The sequence below is a fragment of the Channa argus genome, chromosome 14 (assembly GCF_033026475.1).
Source record: "Channa argus isolate prfri chromosome 14, Channa argus male v1.0, whole genome shotgun sequence".
Lineage (NCBI taxonomy): Eukaryota > Metazoa > Chordata > Actinopteri > Anabantiformes > Channidae > Channa > Channa argus.
The window spans coordinates 6,868,997-6,887,782 of record NC_090210.1 but is presented as its reverse complement, the minus strand read 5'-3'; the positions used below and the strand labels follow the sequence as shown (position 1 = coordinate 6,887,782).

General features: G+C 40.8%; 2 protein-coding genes across 2 annotated transcripts; both read right to left on the bottom strand.

Moving 5' to 3' along the window:
- Positions 1-2,367: 2,367 nt before the first annotated feature.
- Positions 2,368-7,666, bottom strand: LOC137098927 (relaxin-3 receptor 1-like). The gene is made up of 3 exons (XM_067475672.1): positions 7,167-7,666; positions 6,611-7,054; positions 2,368-5,924 (listed from the first exon to the last, which is right to left on the bottom strand). The coding sequence occupies exons 1-3, from the start codon at positions 7,371-7,373 to the stop codon at positions 5,313-5,315; spliced, it is 1,263 nt and encodes a 420-aa protein (XP_067331773.1). The 5' UTR covers positions 7,374-7,666; the 3' UTR covers positions 2,368-5,312.
- Positions 7,667-11,002: 3,336 nt separating this feature from the next.
- On the bottom strand, positions 11,003-18,786 carry LOC137098929 (cyclic AMP-responsive element-binding protein 3-like protein 3-B). Its single transcript, XM_067475679.1, has 10 exons — positions 18,555-18,786; positions 18,199-18,297; positions 17,593-17,857; positions 17,086-17,216; positions 16,498-16,608; positions 16,191-16,297; positions 13,423-13,491; positions 12,223-12,307; positions 11,817-11,910; positions 11,003-11,727 (listed from the first exon to the last, which is right to left on the bottom strand). The coding sequence occupies exons 1-10, from the start codon at positions 18,573-18,575 to the stop codon at positions 11,549-11,551; spliced, it is 1,161 nt and encodes a 386-aa protein (XP_067331780.1). The 5' UTR covers positions 18,576-18,786; the 3' UTR covers positions 11,003-11,548.

Here is an 18,786-nt window from a genome sequence, read left to right as displayed (position 1 = left end):
AGTCTCGCAGCTCATTAACCATTGAAGACAAACCCTGCAGTTGAGCACTGGGGTGGTGGGCTCATGCTGTTGGAGAGCGTTTCACTGGCTGTTCTTTGATGCTTTTGAAGAAAGTAAGAACAATGAATGTAGCTAAAGGGTCCAAACTGCTACAGATAGCTCTTCTGCCCAACTGTGGGAACTTACAGACCTCATAACTTGGGGCTTCTCATAACCTGAACTTGTAGAGCCGAGATGGTGAGGTATGGTTTGCTTTTCCATTGTCTTTCTTTTTTTGCCCTCTGCAAATTTCCTGGAACTTAATTTCATTCCTGAGCAGTGCTGAACTTTAGCTCCCAGAACTTGTCACCAAAGCAGATGGCAGACAGCGTAAACAAAAACATAACCTGAACTGTGCAGAGAGAGTTATGGGTCAGTGAGTATCACAGACCTCCTGGACTGGGATCAGCTTAAACATGAGGAGACAGATGACGTGATAGAAAAAAGTGGAATCCACAGTAACATTTTAAAACCTATAAACAGTATTCAATTTGGATAGTTATTACTTAAAATGGATGTCTCAGTATTAAAAATGCAATTTTGTCAAATACTCTTTTTCTCAAAAAAGATCTCAATAAATTTATATGGAGTTGTCATTCATTCATGCAATGTCAGCAATAATTTTAAGTCAACACTTTTTCTCAATGTGAGATTTCCTTTTTAAAAAATGTGTACTCTATATCCAATCTCAATTTCACACAATCAGCTCTTAATTTCCTTCCAGAGACTGAAAAAGTGGAATCACACCAGTGCTCAAAGTCTGGGATGAAGGCAGCAGCAGATTCAAAAAGTTACTGACAAGTTATTTTGCTCTTACGTCAAACTGATGAACTGCACTGAACTTGCATAAAGCCAGAAGTTCAGAAAGTTAGCATCAACATTCAGAACCAATTTGGTTGAGCTGAAGCGTCTATGCTCAAAGCCAGACTCATAGGAAGATTTGAATTCAGAAAATGAAAAATAATTAGGTAACTGACCCATAAATGGGAAGTAAAGTGTTCAAAATTGAGCCATTATGTCACAAGCTTTCCTTCTGTACCCATTATTTTACATTTTAACCCCATGCTACTCCAAAAATCACCTCCCAGAAATTTCAGGCACTTTTTTATTTTCTTGAAAGAAGAACATGACGCTGCCTCTGCTCCTTTAAAAACACTTGCATTTTAATTGTGATGAGTCTCAGTGCTAACAGCTACATTCAGATTCATCACAACAGTCACCAATGGAAATAATTCTCCTGAGAGGGACATGCCTTTGTTCTTCTTGCTTGTGCAGCAGCAAAATGTGCACTTCAGTCCAAAACATGCTCAGAATATTTACTTTTAAATTGCTGCCAGCCAGTAAAAGTTTTTGTCTGAAACTAGCAGTACCCAGCAGGTCAGTGCAAACCATTTACACATTTTATCGCCTTATTCTCTGATTTCAACAAATGGTTAAACCAGCACTAGCAGGCACATAAAACTGCAGAGAAAGAAGCATTTGGTTATTAAATTATAGGATATGTGGATTGGAGTTTGTTTGGAGTCAGTTTGAACTAATTACTATGATGTCTGGCAGAGAGATTCAGCTTCATCAGCATCTCACAGCGGTCACAATGAAGTCTATACTTACTTGAAACAGTCCAGAAGAAGATGGAAAGCCCCATGAAGTACAGTTGTAATGCTGACTTACAGAAGCTTTGGGGTGATCAGGAGATAACCACTGCAACACAGCTGAAGAAAACTGTGACGAAGTTTATACTCAACACCACGAGTAGTAGTTCAGAGCTGTTGAAGATTTATACCGTGTGAAGTGGTTTAGCGTCCACAACAAGCATCTACAGTTTTCGAGCAAAGCTGGAAGAGAACTGTTACAGATTACATTATGTAGTATGTAGTAGTACTTAGTGAAGTATTTGTTACACACACCCCACCATCATGTGCACACTGGAGTTTCTTCACAAATGCACCACTCAAACAAACAGCTGTGACTCCACAAGCACTGTCAACCAGCAGACACATAAAAGAGACACTCTGTTGTACTTTTCTTCAGCAGTAGCATTTAAAATTTGCTAAATTTTAAATGCAAAATGGTTTAATTACTTAAACCATGTGCTTGCCATATCTCCTCCATGTGTGATTGACTTTGACCCGTTTCTCTACCTTTTTACATGCAATCCATGCTTGTCATGTTTGATATTCTCATTGTAGAAAATACTCATGCTGAGACTGTAATTACTTTAAACTAGTGATCCATAGACGGCCATACGATGACGTGAGGATGACAATTTTCTCGAGTGGTTTTCATCAGTGGTGCTCAGTGAAAGTGCTCTTTGTATATGAAGGTGAATAGCGAGGTGGATACAAAACTCCAAAACATTTACCGGTCAGATGTTGCTTGTTTTCTGTAGCCTGGCTGGGAAATAAAAATGGCTGCCTGGGTGTGAGTACAGGTCCATTTTTGGCTTGATGAGAAAAAACTGAAGTAATGTAGTAAACCAAAGGAAAAACACTAATCCAAAGAAAACAGGGACAGGTGTTAGGGACAAGAGCCTTTTTTGATAACAAAGTGTTTGGCAGTAATTCTAATGACAGAACTTATCTGAAATTTCAGACAAATGCCGGTTTTGAAATCACACTTTGTTTTCCATTCACAGCTGGAAGATGCCAGTTTCCTTGGTGACCCACTGTGTTTTAGGTGGCATCCCACACAGAGAACTGCTGAATACATTTGTGATTCTGATTGGAGAAGTAATTACATCCAGAGTGGCACACAATGGAGGGACTGTGGTGGAGTGTGTGTGTTTGGTATTTCCATGTCAGCCCCAGTCTGTGGGCAGGTGAAGATGTTTATCCATGTTCAGATTTTAAAGGTTGCAAAGGGGAAAAAACGTGCTGCGGCTTTTGTGCAGCTGACTCGTTTACCTCATCTTTGTGGTTGTGTGGCTGTTGCCATTAGAGGGGAGATTAACTTTTCTGAGATGTCACTCAGCTCTTTTGTCCTCTTGCTTTATTTAATCTCACAGAACATACGTGCAGTCACAAAGCAATTTACAGTGGAACAGCAAGCCAGAAACATACACATGAAAATGGCTGACAATTTCATGCTCGACTCAAACACTGCTAGCAACAGTAATACAAATAAATATTAAACAGTTATTACAGTCTTTGTTAATGTGTGTCGGTGTACTGTGAGATATAAAGTAGTCACTTTACAATTTGACTTGCTCAAACAACACACTGTTTAATTCTTAATTGTTTGAGAAAAAAAAAAAAAAACTGACAGCCCACAGTGTAACTCAGAGCCAGCTGATTGAAGGGTTTGATCCTCTTCAACAGTGTACTAACAAATACCATGTGCAATTATTTCCAAAGGCGAGTTAGGCAAGTGTTTCACGAAAAGTGTTTAAAAAAGCTAAAATATAGTTGTTGTCTGCATCAAGCGAATGTACTGATGTGTGTGTGAAATACACTCGAGGAATGACAGGGTCGGAAAAGACACGTGGTCAAAAATGGCACCACAGAAAATATGGCACACAATGTTCAAAGATTTTTTTTAGCTTAAAAAAATAAAGGAAAAATGTAACAATTGGGGAAATGAAGCTGTATGCCTCTTTGCTAAGGTGACATGAGAATATTAAATACTCATCCCGGGAGATGGCTAACTTAGCTTAGCATAAAAAAGGTTCATCCCAAAGTGACAATCACCTCTAAAGCACCACGTTTAACGTAGTAGCTAAACCAAGCTGAAAACAGCCTCTATTTCCTCTATGAACTAAATGATCCCAATCAAGAAATAGTCCAGTGTATAACCCTGCATAACCCTGTCCTGTATCTGCTTGTTTTTGAATACTTTTGATTTTATATTTATATTTGTATTTCACCTTTTTACTTTACCATGCCAATATTTGGTGTATGTTTTTTTCAGCACAGGTGAGGTTACCTGTGTAACAGTTTTTTCATTTTGACATATTGTTTTGACGATTGTGTAACACGTTAGATCTACAACCGCACAAGAAATCTTTTTCCTGCTGAGTTTGACATCAGCAGATTCACCACCATGTTCCAAAAAAGGAGAATATTTGAGATGAAGCATCGCTAGATGGATCCTAATTTGCGCATTTGAACACACATGAACAATTTATCAAAACTCTGTTTTTGTTTGGATTTTCAACACCATTCAAAAACTGCTATAGAGTTTGACATCTGCTTTTTTGACATGTAAAAAATCAGCGTTTCATCTTCCTGCTACTTCTCTTTAAAGAGAGCGTGTGTCTTAATCATGCCAGCGTGATCACGGACTCCTAAGGGCCAACACCACTATGCTGCCCTTCGGTGAGGCCCTTAAGGAGCCGTACATGCTTGGTGCAAATAAATTGCTTGCAAGCTCGCTCCATGGGGGTTTTGCACACCATTCACAACAATCAAAGCATCAATACTCATGCAAGCGCTGCTCTCATTTGTGTGGATGAGTCAATGGAGCACACAGTAGGCTGCTGTGGAAGACGACAGCAAGCGTTAAAGTACTTTGTCAAAACTTTAGTTTCAGTATGTTAGCATAGTACTGTACATTATGTGTGCTGAGTCCTACTTGCTTTTGTGTTGTTTTTGGTCATCAGAAACACATGAATTATCTTATTATCGGTGTGCATTGGAAGGAGGTCAGTCATCCTAGCAAGGGCCCCACAAATGCTTGGATAAAGTTATTGCGGGGCATCCAAGGTTTGCATCGACCTCCCTATCGAGCATGAATCCAGCTTCACTCCAACTCCCCCATGGAGCTGCTGAGTGGCCACAGGTCAGACTGGGAGTGTGTGTAACTGTGTGAATGTGATCAGGGTAACAATTCTTAATGTGAAGAGGCTTCTGTGACTTCTGAAAACCTCTGCCAGCACAAAGATCAGCTAATTATGTCGTCCTCACCAGTTAACTTTTGTAGCATTTTTGTACATTTACATTTTTATATGACCTATACCTGAAGGGCCTGGCAATGCAGGAAGAGAGAGGGCTGAATGTATCAGATTACATTGATTTTGATTACATGTTGTAGCTTTAGTCAAGCTCTATAGTAATTAGTGAGCCAGAATTAGTGAATGTTAAAGGTGCAGACTGCATTATATAAAACCAGGCTCCTATTCACAGACTCTTTGCTAAGCTAACCAGCTGCTGGCTGTGGGTTTGTATTCAACTTATTCTCCATACTGACATGAAAGTGGGCATCTCATCTACTTTAACCCTCAGCAAGCATTAAAAAATATTTCCTAAAATGTTAAATTTTTCCTTTAACACAGTAAATCACATGTTTGTGTCTTTGTGTATCATAACCAGGCTGGATGGTGCTTCCCTCACCCTTCTCCCTCGCAGAACCATAGTAAGAAGATTTTGGGCAGAGTGAGACACTCTTAGCAGAAGATCCTTCAGTCCAGCTCGGTACTCTTTTCGAATCAGGCAGTAGAGCACTGGGTTGAGACAGCTGTTTGCGTGAGCCAGACACACAGTCAAGGGAAAGGCATAAGCCTGGGCGTTGTAGAAGGCTTTACTGAAGGGCACCATGTCGAATTTGATCAGTATGCCCCACAGAGTAAGAGCTTGATTGGGCAGCCAGCAAATGAAAAAGGACAAAACTACAATGGTGACAGAACGGGTGACTTTGGAGCGGCGGCGGTGTCGCCCCCTCTCACATTCTGAACTTTCAGTGGCAACCCCACTGACCATGCTGCCTACAACGCGCCGGCTCAGGATGAACCTCAGAAGGAGGAGGTAGCACACGGAGATGACAATCAAAGGGACTACAAATCCCAAAAGGACTTTTTGTGTCTGATATAACCCAAGCAGGACTTGAGGATCCCAGTGTCCTGAATCAGAGTCAGAGAATCGCACTAAGCACAGCTCATCATCCACAGACACCTGTTAACAGAACAATAACTGTATCAGAGGCTGCACGCACAGCAGAACACAACAACAGAAATCATATCAAGTCAGAGATGGTGATTCAATCAAGGGTGGGCCTAGACATTTTTAACAGGGGGACCTGACTAGGCCCCCCTACACACAAGATGGAATGCACATTTGGAAAACGAGTAAAAAGGCTTACACTCCCAATTCAAACCCTGCTTTTAAGAGATCATTTAGAGGATAACTTCAAAATCAAGGAAATGCTGGTTCAGAGCATGTGGGGCAACATTTGTTAAAAATACAATGATCACGAATAAATGTGTCATCTCCCAGCAGAGCTTTGTGTCTGGCTGATTGTGTTTTCATATTTTTGTACAACAGAGGTCTATGGCTAATCCAGGCTGCAGGCTGAGAGCACAAGCAGTAGAAAAGATTCCGTGTTGGTTTTACCATCTGTGTGCTGACTGTAGATAATGCAATTAATTATCTTTTAACAACAAACTTCACTTCACAGCTGCAGCAGCTGTTTAGCTCACCTCTTCTGAATGGCACAAAAACAAACACAAAGCTGTTCAGTCATCTCTAATGGTGCATTGTAGGGCTGGTGTAGATGTGAAAAAATTACTTCTCTTTAAAATATTTTGGAGAGATTTTGTGATCTACAGATCAGTTACAAAATGTTGGGAAGAAGAACAAACCTGGACCGTGGTGGAGTAGAAAGCATGAGGCAGCGTGGCCACCAGTGACACCACCCAGATGGATAAACTGGCCCACTTGGCTCGAGCAGCAGCGATCCTGGGGCTCTCCATCCTCAGGGAGGTGACCAGCGAGCGGTAACGGGTCACGCTCATGGCCGTGAGGAAGAAGACGCTGGCGTACATGTTGAGGGTGGTGACCGAGCTCACGATTTTACACATGACCCGGCCGAAGGGCCAGCGGAAGTCCAGCACCGTGTCCACGGCCCAGAAGGGCAAAGTGAGCACGAACTGGAGGTCTGTCAGCGCCAGGCTCATGACGAAGCAGTCGATGGAGGAGTGGTGGTGGCCCCGGCGGCGGGAGTGGAGCAGGAAGAGTGCGAGGAGGTTCCCGACGAGCCCCAGGACGCACACCACTAGGTACACCAGGGCAATGAGAACCCGCACCTGCCACACAGGTACATACAATCACATGTTCTGCAGTGTAAACAGCACGTTTTAAATGCTCACAATGTATTTATCTGTCTGGGTTTGTAGGCTACTTATACTCTGAACCTACCGCCAGATTCGCGCTGTCTCCATGCAGGTCCAGTGAGGACTCTTCGGAGAGGATATGCAGCCAGCAGTTCAGTGAAAGGTTAAAAGCTGCCAGATTAGAGGCAGCTCCTGTGGGGCTGACGAGTTTTGAGATTTCGCGCTCATCCTCTTCTCCACCGCACACACTCGCAGTGGTCGCGGGTCCGGAGGCGCTACTGTTGCTCTGCATGATTCCGCAGCTCAAAAGGCGAGTTACTCTCCAAAGTTAAGTTGCGCAGATGTCCCCTGGTCTCTTAGGCTAACTTACTGAGTTGAGGCGCGCAGGGGCGGATGAATAAAATCCTCAACATCCTCGACCTGTTGGCAATTTAGAGGTCAAAGTCTCAGGTGGAGATCCGAGCTACAGATTTTATCCTTGTGATTTCGAAAAGCGCTTCTGGCTGAAAAGTCTGTAGCGGTCTACTTTAGAGTGTCCAGGAGAAGGTCTGACATGATGCAGCCGCCTCTTCTTTCGGTGATGCTGACAGCATCCAGAGACCGGAGGCTTTTATACTGGCTGACGCTCTCCGCCGCCGCTCGGTGGCGCAGGCTTTATTGTTAAATAATCGAATTACTAGACTCAGATGATTACAGGCGATAGTGGCATAGAATGACCACACCAACTTCTAGTTTAAGTTTGAAGGTGTAGCTGACGGAATTTATCTTTTCAGTTTCCATTAAAAGATAATATCAAAGCATTTTAAATCTTTAATGCGCAATTCTTATAAATCTTGGGTGAGCAAAAAGGAAAAGGCTTGGGCTGTGGGTATAGTGGGGATATATATGAGCAGCCTGATACACAGCAAAGCATTCAGTGATTTCTTAATTGAATTCCTAATGGACTTTCAATGCAGCAATCAAACGTGTAGGCCAATAGCAATGTTTCAGCTTTCTTTAAATATGCTGCAGGTATTTTACCATCTTATGTCTACTGTAGTCTATTTGTATGCCATAAGGTTGCATTTTATTGTAATTTTTATTAATTTTGATGGAGCTGCACTCTCAGATGTTATGTCAAAACATCACCTTTTATATTCTTGCATATGATATGAAGCAAAATTATACAGGATGGTATTCTCAGAAAGGTTTCACTAGCCTACAAGGGTTTGTTAATGTGCATATGAAATGATGCATATCGGAGGAGTGATAAATTAGATTTCAAACGGCTTTCATTCTTGTGAGAGTGAAGGTGTGAGAGATGTGTGTTTTCATTTGCATTTTTTATAGGTCACTGTTGGTATTCACACAGTGAGCTGCTGTGTGCATTAGAGAGGAAAAAAGAAGCAGATGCAGGAAAAGAAGACCTTCAATCATTTTTTAAGTGAAGCTTTAGAAACAGGCCACAGTAGACTAACTTTGAAAGTTTTTAACTTTTTAAACTTAGCAGCATTTTGCACAAACCTTTCGCTTCCATTTTGGATTTATTAAAGAAGTTGTTCAAAATGGGAGTGTGTCACATCCTGTCCCTAAGGAAACTGCAATGCCTCACCAGTTTCCTCTGAACTGCTGATTGAATGTCCAACCAAGAAAATTGAAGACAGTTTATTCTCATTACTGTTTCTTTGTTTGATTATATGAGCATTCAGGGGCATGTCCAAATAAAAACAACAGTAATTTGTTGGCAGTGTATTTTTCCCTTTAATGTTTGAGATGGATGGAAACAAAGATTTGGTTGGATTCTGAACCTGAATCGCCTTCATGAAGCTGCTCATTTGCATTCCAATGACATTTTCTTATATACTTAAAAATGTCTAACTTAATTTCCATTCATTTATCTTTGTTTCCAAACCTAAAAAACTAAGGCGATGGGCACCAACTTGAACTGAGTGACCCTCCTCTTCATTTCCATTCTGTTTAAAGTCTACATAAAACATGCAAATCACAGATGCATTTCAGGATGTTAAGGTGGAAATACAGAGCCCAGTTTGACTTTTTCATATGAGATTGTTATGAATGAGAGTGGTCTGGACTGAACCGCATATGCTCTTTGTAATAGCTTCTATTTGCACCATTCGTCATCAGACACTCAAGCTTCACAAGCCTGCATTCACTTATTCAGATTCGGACTCGTGGCTGATCAGGATGTTCACTGTTCTCTCACTTTGTCAGTCCTTGGTGGAGAGAGCATCTTACAGACAAAGTGATTTGATTCGCAGCCTGAATGGCTCCCTCCTCATTTCTGCAAATTATACAACACAGAAGAAGTAGAAGGCAGAGATCTAATCACCATCTCTAACTGTGTCCCTGACTCAGAGTAGTGACAAGTGGGGATGAAAAAAATGGTTTCATTCAAGCAAGGACTTTGTTGGAAGTATGAGGGTGTGCAAAAAAATCACTTAAGAAAGATCATTTATAAAAGGAGAACTTTTAAATATTGAAAAAAATAGTGGTTGTCATCGATGCAGCAACACGTATGGCTTGTGATTACAGGATTAATTATTTATTTCTTCACTGGTGATCTGAAATAATGATATTTTCCTGTGATCCCCTTTTAGCTTGAGCTATCTCCACTGAACTTTGACCACCAAAATCAGTAAGTCCAGGTGGATGTGAAAGAAATTTCATTAAGATGTTGCTGAAATGTCCCATTCAACAGAATCGGACATTGCTCTGTCAGCTGTATTTATATATCAAACCATTTTATTTGCAAGGTGGAACGGTGAGGTTACAGGGAGCAGAGGGGAAGAATGTGCAGGACTTTAAGTATTTAGGGTCAACAGTTCAAAGTAACAGAGAGTGTGGAAAAGAGTTGAAGAGGTGTGTTCTAGCAGGTTGGAACGGGTGGAGAAAAGTGTCAGGTGTGTTGTGTGATAAAAGCGTATCAGCCAGAATGAAAGGAAAGGTGTTCAAGATGGTGGTGAGACCAGTGATGTTGTTTGGCTTAGAGACAGTAGTACTGAAGAAAAGACAGGAGGCAGAGCTGGAGGTAGCAGAGCTTAAGATGTTGAAGTTCTCTTTGGGAGTGACGAGGATGGACAGATGTTAGATGTTTTGGAGATAAAGTCAGAGAGGCCAGATTGAGGTGGTTTGGACATGTTCATAAAAGAGACTGAATATATCGGTAGAAGGATGCTGAGGTTGGAGTTGCCAGGCAGGAGGTCTAGAGGAGACCAAAGAGGAGATTTATGGATGTAGTGAGAGAGGACATGAAGTTAGTTGGTGTGAGAGAAGAGGATGCAGAGGACAGGCTTAGATGGGAGGCACATGTTTCGAAGAAGAAAATAGATTGTAAATCCTTCTTCAGGTCACTATACTTTAAATTTCTAAATAATATTATAACGGAACACAGTGTCCTCAGTTTTAGCTAAGGCACTGTCTGAAAATTTTGCTATCGTCCAACACGTCTTATGGGATTGGTCTGACCTCATTTTCTTACTCTCATTAGATGCTGCTTGAACATTAAAATAAATGCAACCTTCATGTTGTCCTCATTGTTTGGCTGGGACACTACATGTACAGTATCTGTGCTGGTGTATACTGACAGAGATCTAGAGCTGAACTACTGCACAGGCAGTAATGTAAAATGGACATGTGATGTATTAGGGACAGGAACGAAGATCAGGAAGAAAGCAATGGGGGTTTAAGGGACTCCCTGCCACAGATGGCAGCTTCAGTCATTATCCTTGAGATAACATCAGCATTAGACACTGAACTAGGAAAAGGCCCTTCACACAAATCTATCAACTCCAGATAATTATGTCTCCGTAAACATAATAACAACAAAAGCTTTTCCTCTTATATTGGAATACTGTCATGAAAGCTTATTAGGACTTTCTTTTGAAGTAAGAAATCATCCAGCAACATTTCTTATAAAGTAATTTATTTTGGGAGCGTGATGGGCAAATTATTTCTGTTTTTTAAATATAGCCTCATCATATTTTGGATGCCAATATCTTCCAAACTAGACACAAATAAATAAATCCTTCAGCTTAATTCCAAAATTCTCAGTGTTTTTATTGTCATGTGATTTGTCAGCATGATTACAAACTGAAACTAGCTTCTCTTTATAAAGTTTTTGACAATCTAAAGTAAATAATAAAATACAGCAATGCATGTACATTTGTGTTGTACAGATCATAGGTTGATACATAATTCAGTACATCAGTAATAAAATATCAGAGCATCAGATCCCTGAGGCACCAAAATAACAAACTTCGTCCGTGTGGATGACCACCTATACCCGCCTCCATCTGAGTGAGTAAAAATCTTTAATTTAGCTCTTTGAATGTTGGAGCAGGTAGTAAACACAGCACCTCACACAGTCTCTGCAGTGTTAAACAGATGCTCAAAAGCAATAAAACTGCTGATTGGGATGCCGTGCTTGTAAGCGAGCCTGCACTTATCTTTCCCAAAGTGCTAACGATATCAGTGTTGGTCCTGATGCTTGTGAGCCGTATGGTGAGTGAATGAGAGGTCTACTGTGCGGATATTCTTCTCCATCAGGCTGCAGAGGTTCTCAAAGCCCCTGGAGATAGAGAGGAGGACACAAGAAGGGGGAGAAACTTCTTGTACTTCATCCATCAACAGCAGGGAGCGGGATGGCACTGAAGCATGAGAAATGGTGGAGAGGTGTGAGCATGTTTTAGTATGTGTGTCAAAGAGAGAAACAGTGAGAGTATATGTGGCTACAGACCTTTGGTCTCTGTGTACTCTCCATGGTTGAGTAGGCTGTGAGGGTTTGGGTGTAGATTTGAGGAGATGAGCAGGGAGAAGGAGAGGAGAAACACCTGGACATAGATACAAATAGAAAAACAAACATAAGCAAAACATAGGCACAGAAGAAATGACAGAAAGCACTGCAAGGAGAAATAAAAGTTGTTATGTATAACCTACATACAGTTTTAGACAGGTGGGCACAGGTGTTGTTCAAACATTTGTCTTGAATCAAATCTTAAATGTAAACACAGCAGCAGTCAACAGTGGAACACAGACAGTGATTTTCAATAATAAGTATATTTGCATATTGTTTATTTGTTGCAGATTATGCTGTCTGAGTCAATTCTCAATGGTGTAAAATGGATGTGATGTTGTGTTCTCACCAGGATGCAGGTCCCTTTGTGTGTTGTTTTGCTGGAGCTGTTAGGAAGGAGAGCCTGTAGCCGGCTTAGTTGGTCCAACAGAGCACTGCAATACACATACACACAGCAAGATGAAAGAGACTAAAATGTTCACATGAGAGACCACAGGTTTCTGTAGAAATAGGCAAAAAAAAAAAAAAAAAACAATTCAACATTTGTGATCACTCAGAACTAAAACAACAAAAAGAAGAGCAGCATGAGGCAGGGAAGTGTACGTAGAGGGTGCAATTAAAGGCAGGATGAAGAGGATTGAAAGTCAACATGTAAGGTTTTAAATTAGAGGGCCTTTGTATTCAGGTAAGTTTGCACTGACTATTCACAGTCCTTATTTGAAATAAGTGTCAAGTTTTATTAACTAAGCTGTTGGTGTCCTGAAAGGGAACGGCTGGGGACAAAATCAATATAGATCAACGAAGCACTGACAGACATTGTCCAAGAGTCACAACAAAGGCAAAAAAAGAGGGAACGAAAAATTACTCAGACAAACAATTTAGCTGGTTAAAATGTCGGCAGTGCTTATAGCCTACATATTTATTTGGGCATATTTTCTGTGTTCGAGAGCGAAGTGGCTCCAGCCGGTGTTACGTGTGTGTTTACCAAACATATTGGTTAGTGCTCCTGCTAAAAGCCTTTCCTCCTGTAATTGTGAAAGCATTCATCATGCAATTTTAGCACATCATCACACGTGGACTTATCAAGTGAATAGGTAAGAGCCCTTTTTACAGCATTTTAAATTAAATGTGATCGTATTTAACCAAACCATAAATTATTCAGTGTCCATTTTTAGTGAGGCAGATTTGCTTGCTGGAAATAAGCAACCTGCTTTTGACAAAGACAGTAACGCTGGTCATTCAAGAGAAGTGTGATAGTTGATTTACTGATTAATTAAAGGAGTAGATTAATAAAGTTATTCTTTTAAGTTATTTATGCTTTTTATTTATCACAATGAGTTACAGTCTGAGCAGCAAATCTTTAAACAGCTTAAAATTGAATATCTTTGGGTTTTTGACCTTCTTTTGTTTTGACGTACAGTATTTGAAGAATCCTGCTCAAATTTGAGACAAGCATGTATCACTATATTATGTAACTTAATAAGCATACAAATTTACGTAATGCATACTTAAATAAATAACAAATACAATTATTAGTTGTAGGACTCACCTGTTGGTCTCCTCCAGCTGCTGGATCTTTCTCTGCAGCTCAAGGTTGTGAGCACTACACGCAGACATCCTGGGAAAGAGGCAGAAAACAAACAACAGAAAGGGGGAGGAAGTATAGATAAGACGAGGAAAGACGGCTATCAAGTAATACTGTGTTATGACTTTACACTGTTTTCCCCATTCATTTGTGTTTTTGCCAATATCCGTCTGCTGAGTGTTATCTCACACGCCATTCACCACCCAATGACTCCACCCCTCCCCCTCTCTCTCTTCATCTGCTTGCTCTTGTTTCTTTGGGCCACTGTGAATCACCATCTATTATGGCCCTCTGACTGAGCTGAACCACAACTGATAATAAGACCCTGTTGATATGCTCCGCTTGCTGCTGGCTTAATTATCAACAAATGCTGATTCAGATCAGTGGGAGTGATAATCTCACTGCTATCATGAAACTTTGCTTTGTTGTTGTTTCCAGGGGCAATGGGATGAGCCTAAATGAGATGTCAATAGCACACTATTAGATGTTATTAGATAATTGAGGGTTTTACAGTATTGTATGAGTTTACAGACCAAAAATGTTGAGCCTTTGTTTTAGGAACAAAAGCAATGTATTAATTTTTGACAAAAGTGTAGAAACCTTGTCTCATCTCATCCATCTTTGGAGACCAAACTCTCTACTCTCACACTAGTCTATACTTTAGTTAAGGGTAAGACAACTCTGTTCTGAGATTAATTAATGACATCAAGTCTTAGAGCCAGTGCTTCTATGGTTCTTATAAACATTAAATTGTCAAGCTATTTCCTCATGTACAGTAAACTTAATGTCAAACTCTACCACATCCTGTTGACTGCAACGGTGTAATGTTAGTGAGGCAGGCAACATTAACACATTTGGTGACAACAGCTGGCTCATTCTTCACAACCTGAATGTCGAGGACAGGAGGGTGAACAGGGGGAGGTGGAGGAAGAATAAACTGAGCTCCTTTTCGTAAAAACGTCCTGTTCCTCTATTTGAAGTTGCTACATACTAACAGTTATCCTCCGCTTTAGTGTGATCCTCCCTCCAACTGCAGCACAGAACAGTTCAGCTGCTCTTTGTGCTGCAGGCAATCACATAACAGACCAATGTGTTCTGTCCAACTGACCCCAAATCAGACACAGAGAAGTGAAGCAGAGCAGCTGTTTGTGTGAAATATTGGATGGGTCTGAAACCACTTCCTGCTCGCTCTCTGGTGTCTTTGCCATATTGCAGTGGTGTCCAAATGCTTTAGTGTGCAAAAGCATTAATTAATGACTCAAAATATCCACAGTAAAAAAAGTAGTGTCCACGCCTGTGTCTCAAGGCAGATTGGTGGCTCATTGGGTAGAGCTGGACTGCAATGCAGGAGTCTGCAGGATCAAATCCCAGCCCATGCACCAGAAGTGTCCTTGAGCAAGACACACAGCACTAGCTCCCTGAGCAGGGCAACCACTGTGGCCCCAATGCTTCCCTCAGGAGAAAGGGTTAAATGAAGAGAAAGAATTTTATTATAACATGTTTTTACAACATGTATGAGTGCTCAATGATAACAATAAAGCCTTTGTCTTCTTCTAACTACTAATTCAATACTCCCTGTTTGAGAGATTAGAAATTACTGTCACACAGCTCAAACTGCTGTTTGTGATGGTTAGGACGTGTTCCAATGATCTGTTCACTAAGAGTAAACAGGAAGTGAATAACCCTTCACATTGTGAGATGGTTCATTTATTAGAATACTTACCTCTTTCTCTCATATTGTGTTATATATGTTTTATGTGGCTAAATCCTTCTCTTTGGTTAGTTTAAATTTAACACCACAAACTACAAGGTTAATTATGATGAATGTGACAATAGAGCCCAGAGAAGATTTCAGTGACAGGGACAGTGAAGCTTATTTCCTGATGTGTTTCATCTTACATGCACAACATGTATTTTCCTCTAGAAAAACTTGGAGTTGCTCAAACTCACTGAACGGTGAGTTTGGCACAGTGCCACTGATTTGGTCCAGACTTAAATATCTCGGCAACCATTGCGCAGATTTAGATTTAGACAAAAACATTCAGAACATTTTCAGACCCCCTTCACTTTTTTCAATTTTGTTATATTGCAGCCTGAGCTGTTTAAATTCGTAATTACAAAATCTGCTCTGTAGTGCAAGAATTTTACTAATTACACTGAGATAGTACTTTCATTTGCTGACACAATACAGACTCTGTTGAAAATTCATTTTCAGAGCTGGGTTACAGTATAATTCTAGTGGATAAATAGCTACAAAGCTTATGTATTTTCAGTAACAAATCTCTATTATTCCTTTGCTGCTTTTGCACTGAACTCCTCAGATATCAATTTGCTTTGTGCCCAGCTCTGTGAAGCATTTCCTCTGACAAAAGTTTGACTCTCTGTAACTTGTCTTCTTGTTTGCTTAACCATGACAGCTACTGCTGCTCCACTCTTTGTCTTTTTTATCCAAAGAAACCACAGTTATTGTAAATTTGCTGTAAGCTAGAAGAATTTTTAAAATCAAAGACATGATAAACACCAGGTATAAACAAATGAATTACTAAAGGTTTTCATGAATTTAAATAGGTTTTTAAATGTAGCTTCGTACTATGCATGCAACAAAATAAACTAATTATAAAGTATGTCACAGTAAACAAATGGCTGTAGTTAAAAGTTTAATTTTCTAGGCCAAAGGATGCAGCCATAGTGTCGTGTTAAGTGAGGATGCTGAGTTCAGCTGACTCTCCTACCTTCCCTCCAGACTGTCAACATATTCCCTCTTCTTCCTTCGACTTTCTTGAGCTGAGCGCTTGTTGCGGATTTTCCGCCGGATCTTCTTCAAAACCTTCTCTTCAAACTTGTCAGGGGGATGAAACACATGGGAGGATAGACAAAAGGGAATGAGGAAGATGGAACTGGGTCTAGAGAAGGCTACTGGCAGAGGTTGTGTAACTGGGGATGCACATTTAGATTTAAATGCCTGAGCTTTTGAGTGGATGTGGATGTTGTGCGTAGAAAGTTCTGCCCTACATCCAAGTGTGTGTCTTGCTCATGTACCTTGGACAGGGGCATTTTGCTGGGCAAGTTCACCCCCTCTTTAGTCAGAAGCTTCTTCTCATCCTCATTAAGTACAAGCTCCTGCAGGCAATCCTGGGGGAATCCCTGTGACTGTGAAGCAGATGGACAGAATATTTCAGGGAATGGAACTGTCTGTGCAGCCCGCCTCAATGTGGTTGGACCTACTCTTACTGGCCACTTTATTAGGTACACCTGTACAATCTATTACAATCCAATACCGCAGCTCTGCCATGAATTCTACTTTTACAAATAATAATTTCTCACTTTTTAAGTTGAGAAATTAATTAAACTTTTTAAGTTTAAGTGATAATTCTACTCTTTTGAGGTCTATGTGGTTAGAGTCGAAAAGGTGGTTTTATTGTTTTAGCTACCCTATTTAAAGTCACACAGAATTCTGTCTCTCTCTTTTTAAAAGTGTATATAGGACAGATTGTTACAAGAAAGCATCTGGTCTCAAATTTGTACATCTGTCTCAATCTCTATTTGTTTAAATGCTGAAACCACCATCTGTTAGAAAGTGAACACATCTCTTATACATAAATATTCTTCTCACTCTTCTCTTCTTACTTTCTCTCCCAGGTTTGATAACAGCAGGTCCTTTACTGTAAGCGCCTGACTGGACAATAACGATGAGCCTTGGTTCGCAGCGAGGTAGTATGCAATCCCAAACTGTTCCCGGATGTCATTGGACTCCCAGCCTGCAAAGTGAACCAATAAAACCAGAAAAAAATATCCACCTAGTGCCATTAGAACAGAGCAACAACATGTCTGAAATGAAACTTCTGTGACTGCTGCACCCTGCTGTTCTTTACAAAACAAATTTAAATGTCTAAAGGGAAAGGGTGCTTAAGTCTCAGAGGCTCAATCGATAACCATCATAATTCTGCAACAGAAAGTGTAAATAGATACGTCTAACATTATTTTATGCCCAGTTGTTTAATGCCCTGGTCAACCTTGTCTTTTTTTTTGTGAATATTAACTTGACATTTGTCCTCAGTCCTGAAGCAATTTTCTGTTCTTTTCACATATAAAATGCCAGTGTTTTTAACTTTTGAACTTCAAATACATTCTCACCTAGATCAATGGAGACATTAGATATTTTTTCATCTAGTGGCAACAGAGGTGGAGGTTGCAAAGAAGTCTGAGTGTCAAATGCCGGAAAGGCCATGGAGAAGGGTGAGTAAGGCCTGTCTATGGGATCTGTCAGGTGTTCCTCAGTGACGTCGCTTTCTGTGGTGCAGGGCGACCACAGTGGGGATGTTGGGGCTGAGGATGTGTCTCTCCCAGCCAACAGAGCATCGAGGAAGTCATTAGCAGGGCTTCCCTCAGGTCCCAGGGTCTGATAAAGAGCGTATGCTTTCATCATCACATGTCACTGTTAACACTAATCAGATAATCATATTCCCACACACGAGCACAGACAAGAACCTAAACACATGGGTTATTCAACTCGTTGAGCTTAGCCCATGCCTCATCTCGGCCAGTTGTAGTCAAATGTGAGAATACAGTGAGACTCTATATGAGCAACTGTACATCCAAATATTCAGCTCAGTAACACACGACCTTTGTTGAGAATACAGTCACACTCCACAGTGAGACTAGTAGAGAGGGAATCAGTTAATTCATAATTGTGATTTTGTTGTCCCCTGAGGGACTGTGCAGAATAGCCATAGTACTCACGTCGCGAATTGTGAAAGCCCAAGGTGTGCTGCTATGGCAACCAGTGGTTTCTTCTGCGTTACTGAGCAGGAGGTCAATGAGATCCATCCCACCATGCACCTGAAATGAGTAACCACAGTGAGTGGGTTTAAAGGTGAGCTGCTGTTCAATTTCTCAGAGAAGCTGTGGGTCCCTACTGCTGGATTTGGTAAAATATGACTGGAATCTTCAAACTTTATTAGTTAAATCACACACTAGCCCTTGGCAAAGGCTCCTTAAATGAATACACGTCTGCTTCACACAGAGTCAGTCTGGGTTATTATTTTACACACAAACCCGCAGTTGGACCCACTGATCCAATTACAAATGTGTCTTACCTTGTCAGTAGTTAGCGTCATTATTCCAACATCTAAGCAGCACCTGATGAAATTCCAATGAAACAAAGCAGCAGGTATAAAAACAATGCACGATCAGCTCAGCAGACGTGAGTAATGCATGTGTCTGTTTCAAGGGACAAAGTTGAAATGCCATATCACATAAATCACACACACGGCATTGCCCCAACCCAGCTGATCACTGTCCAATCTGGTATTTAGCAGACAAGTGAGA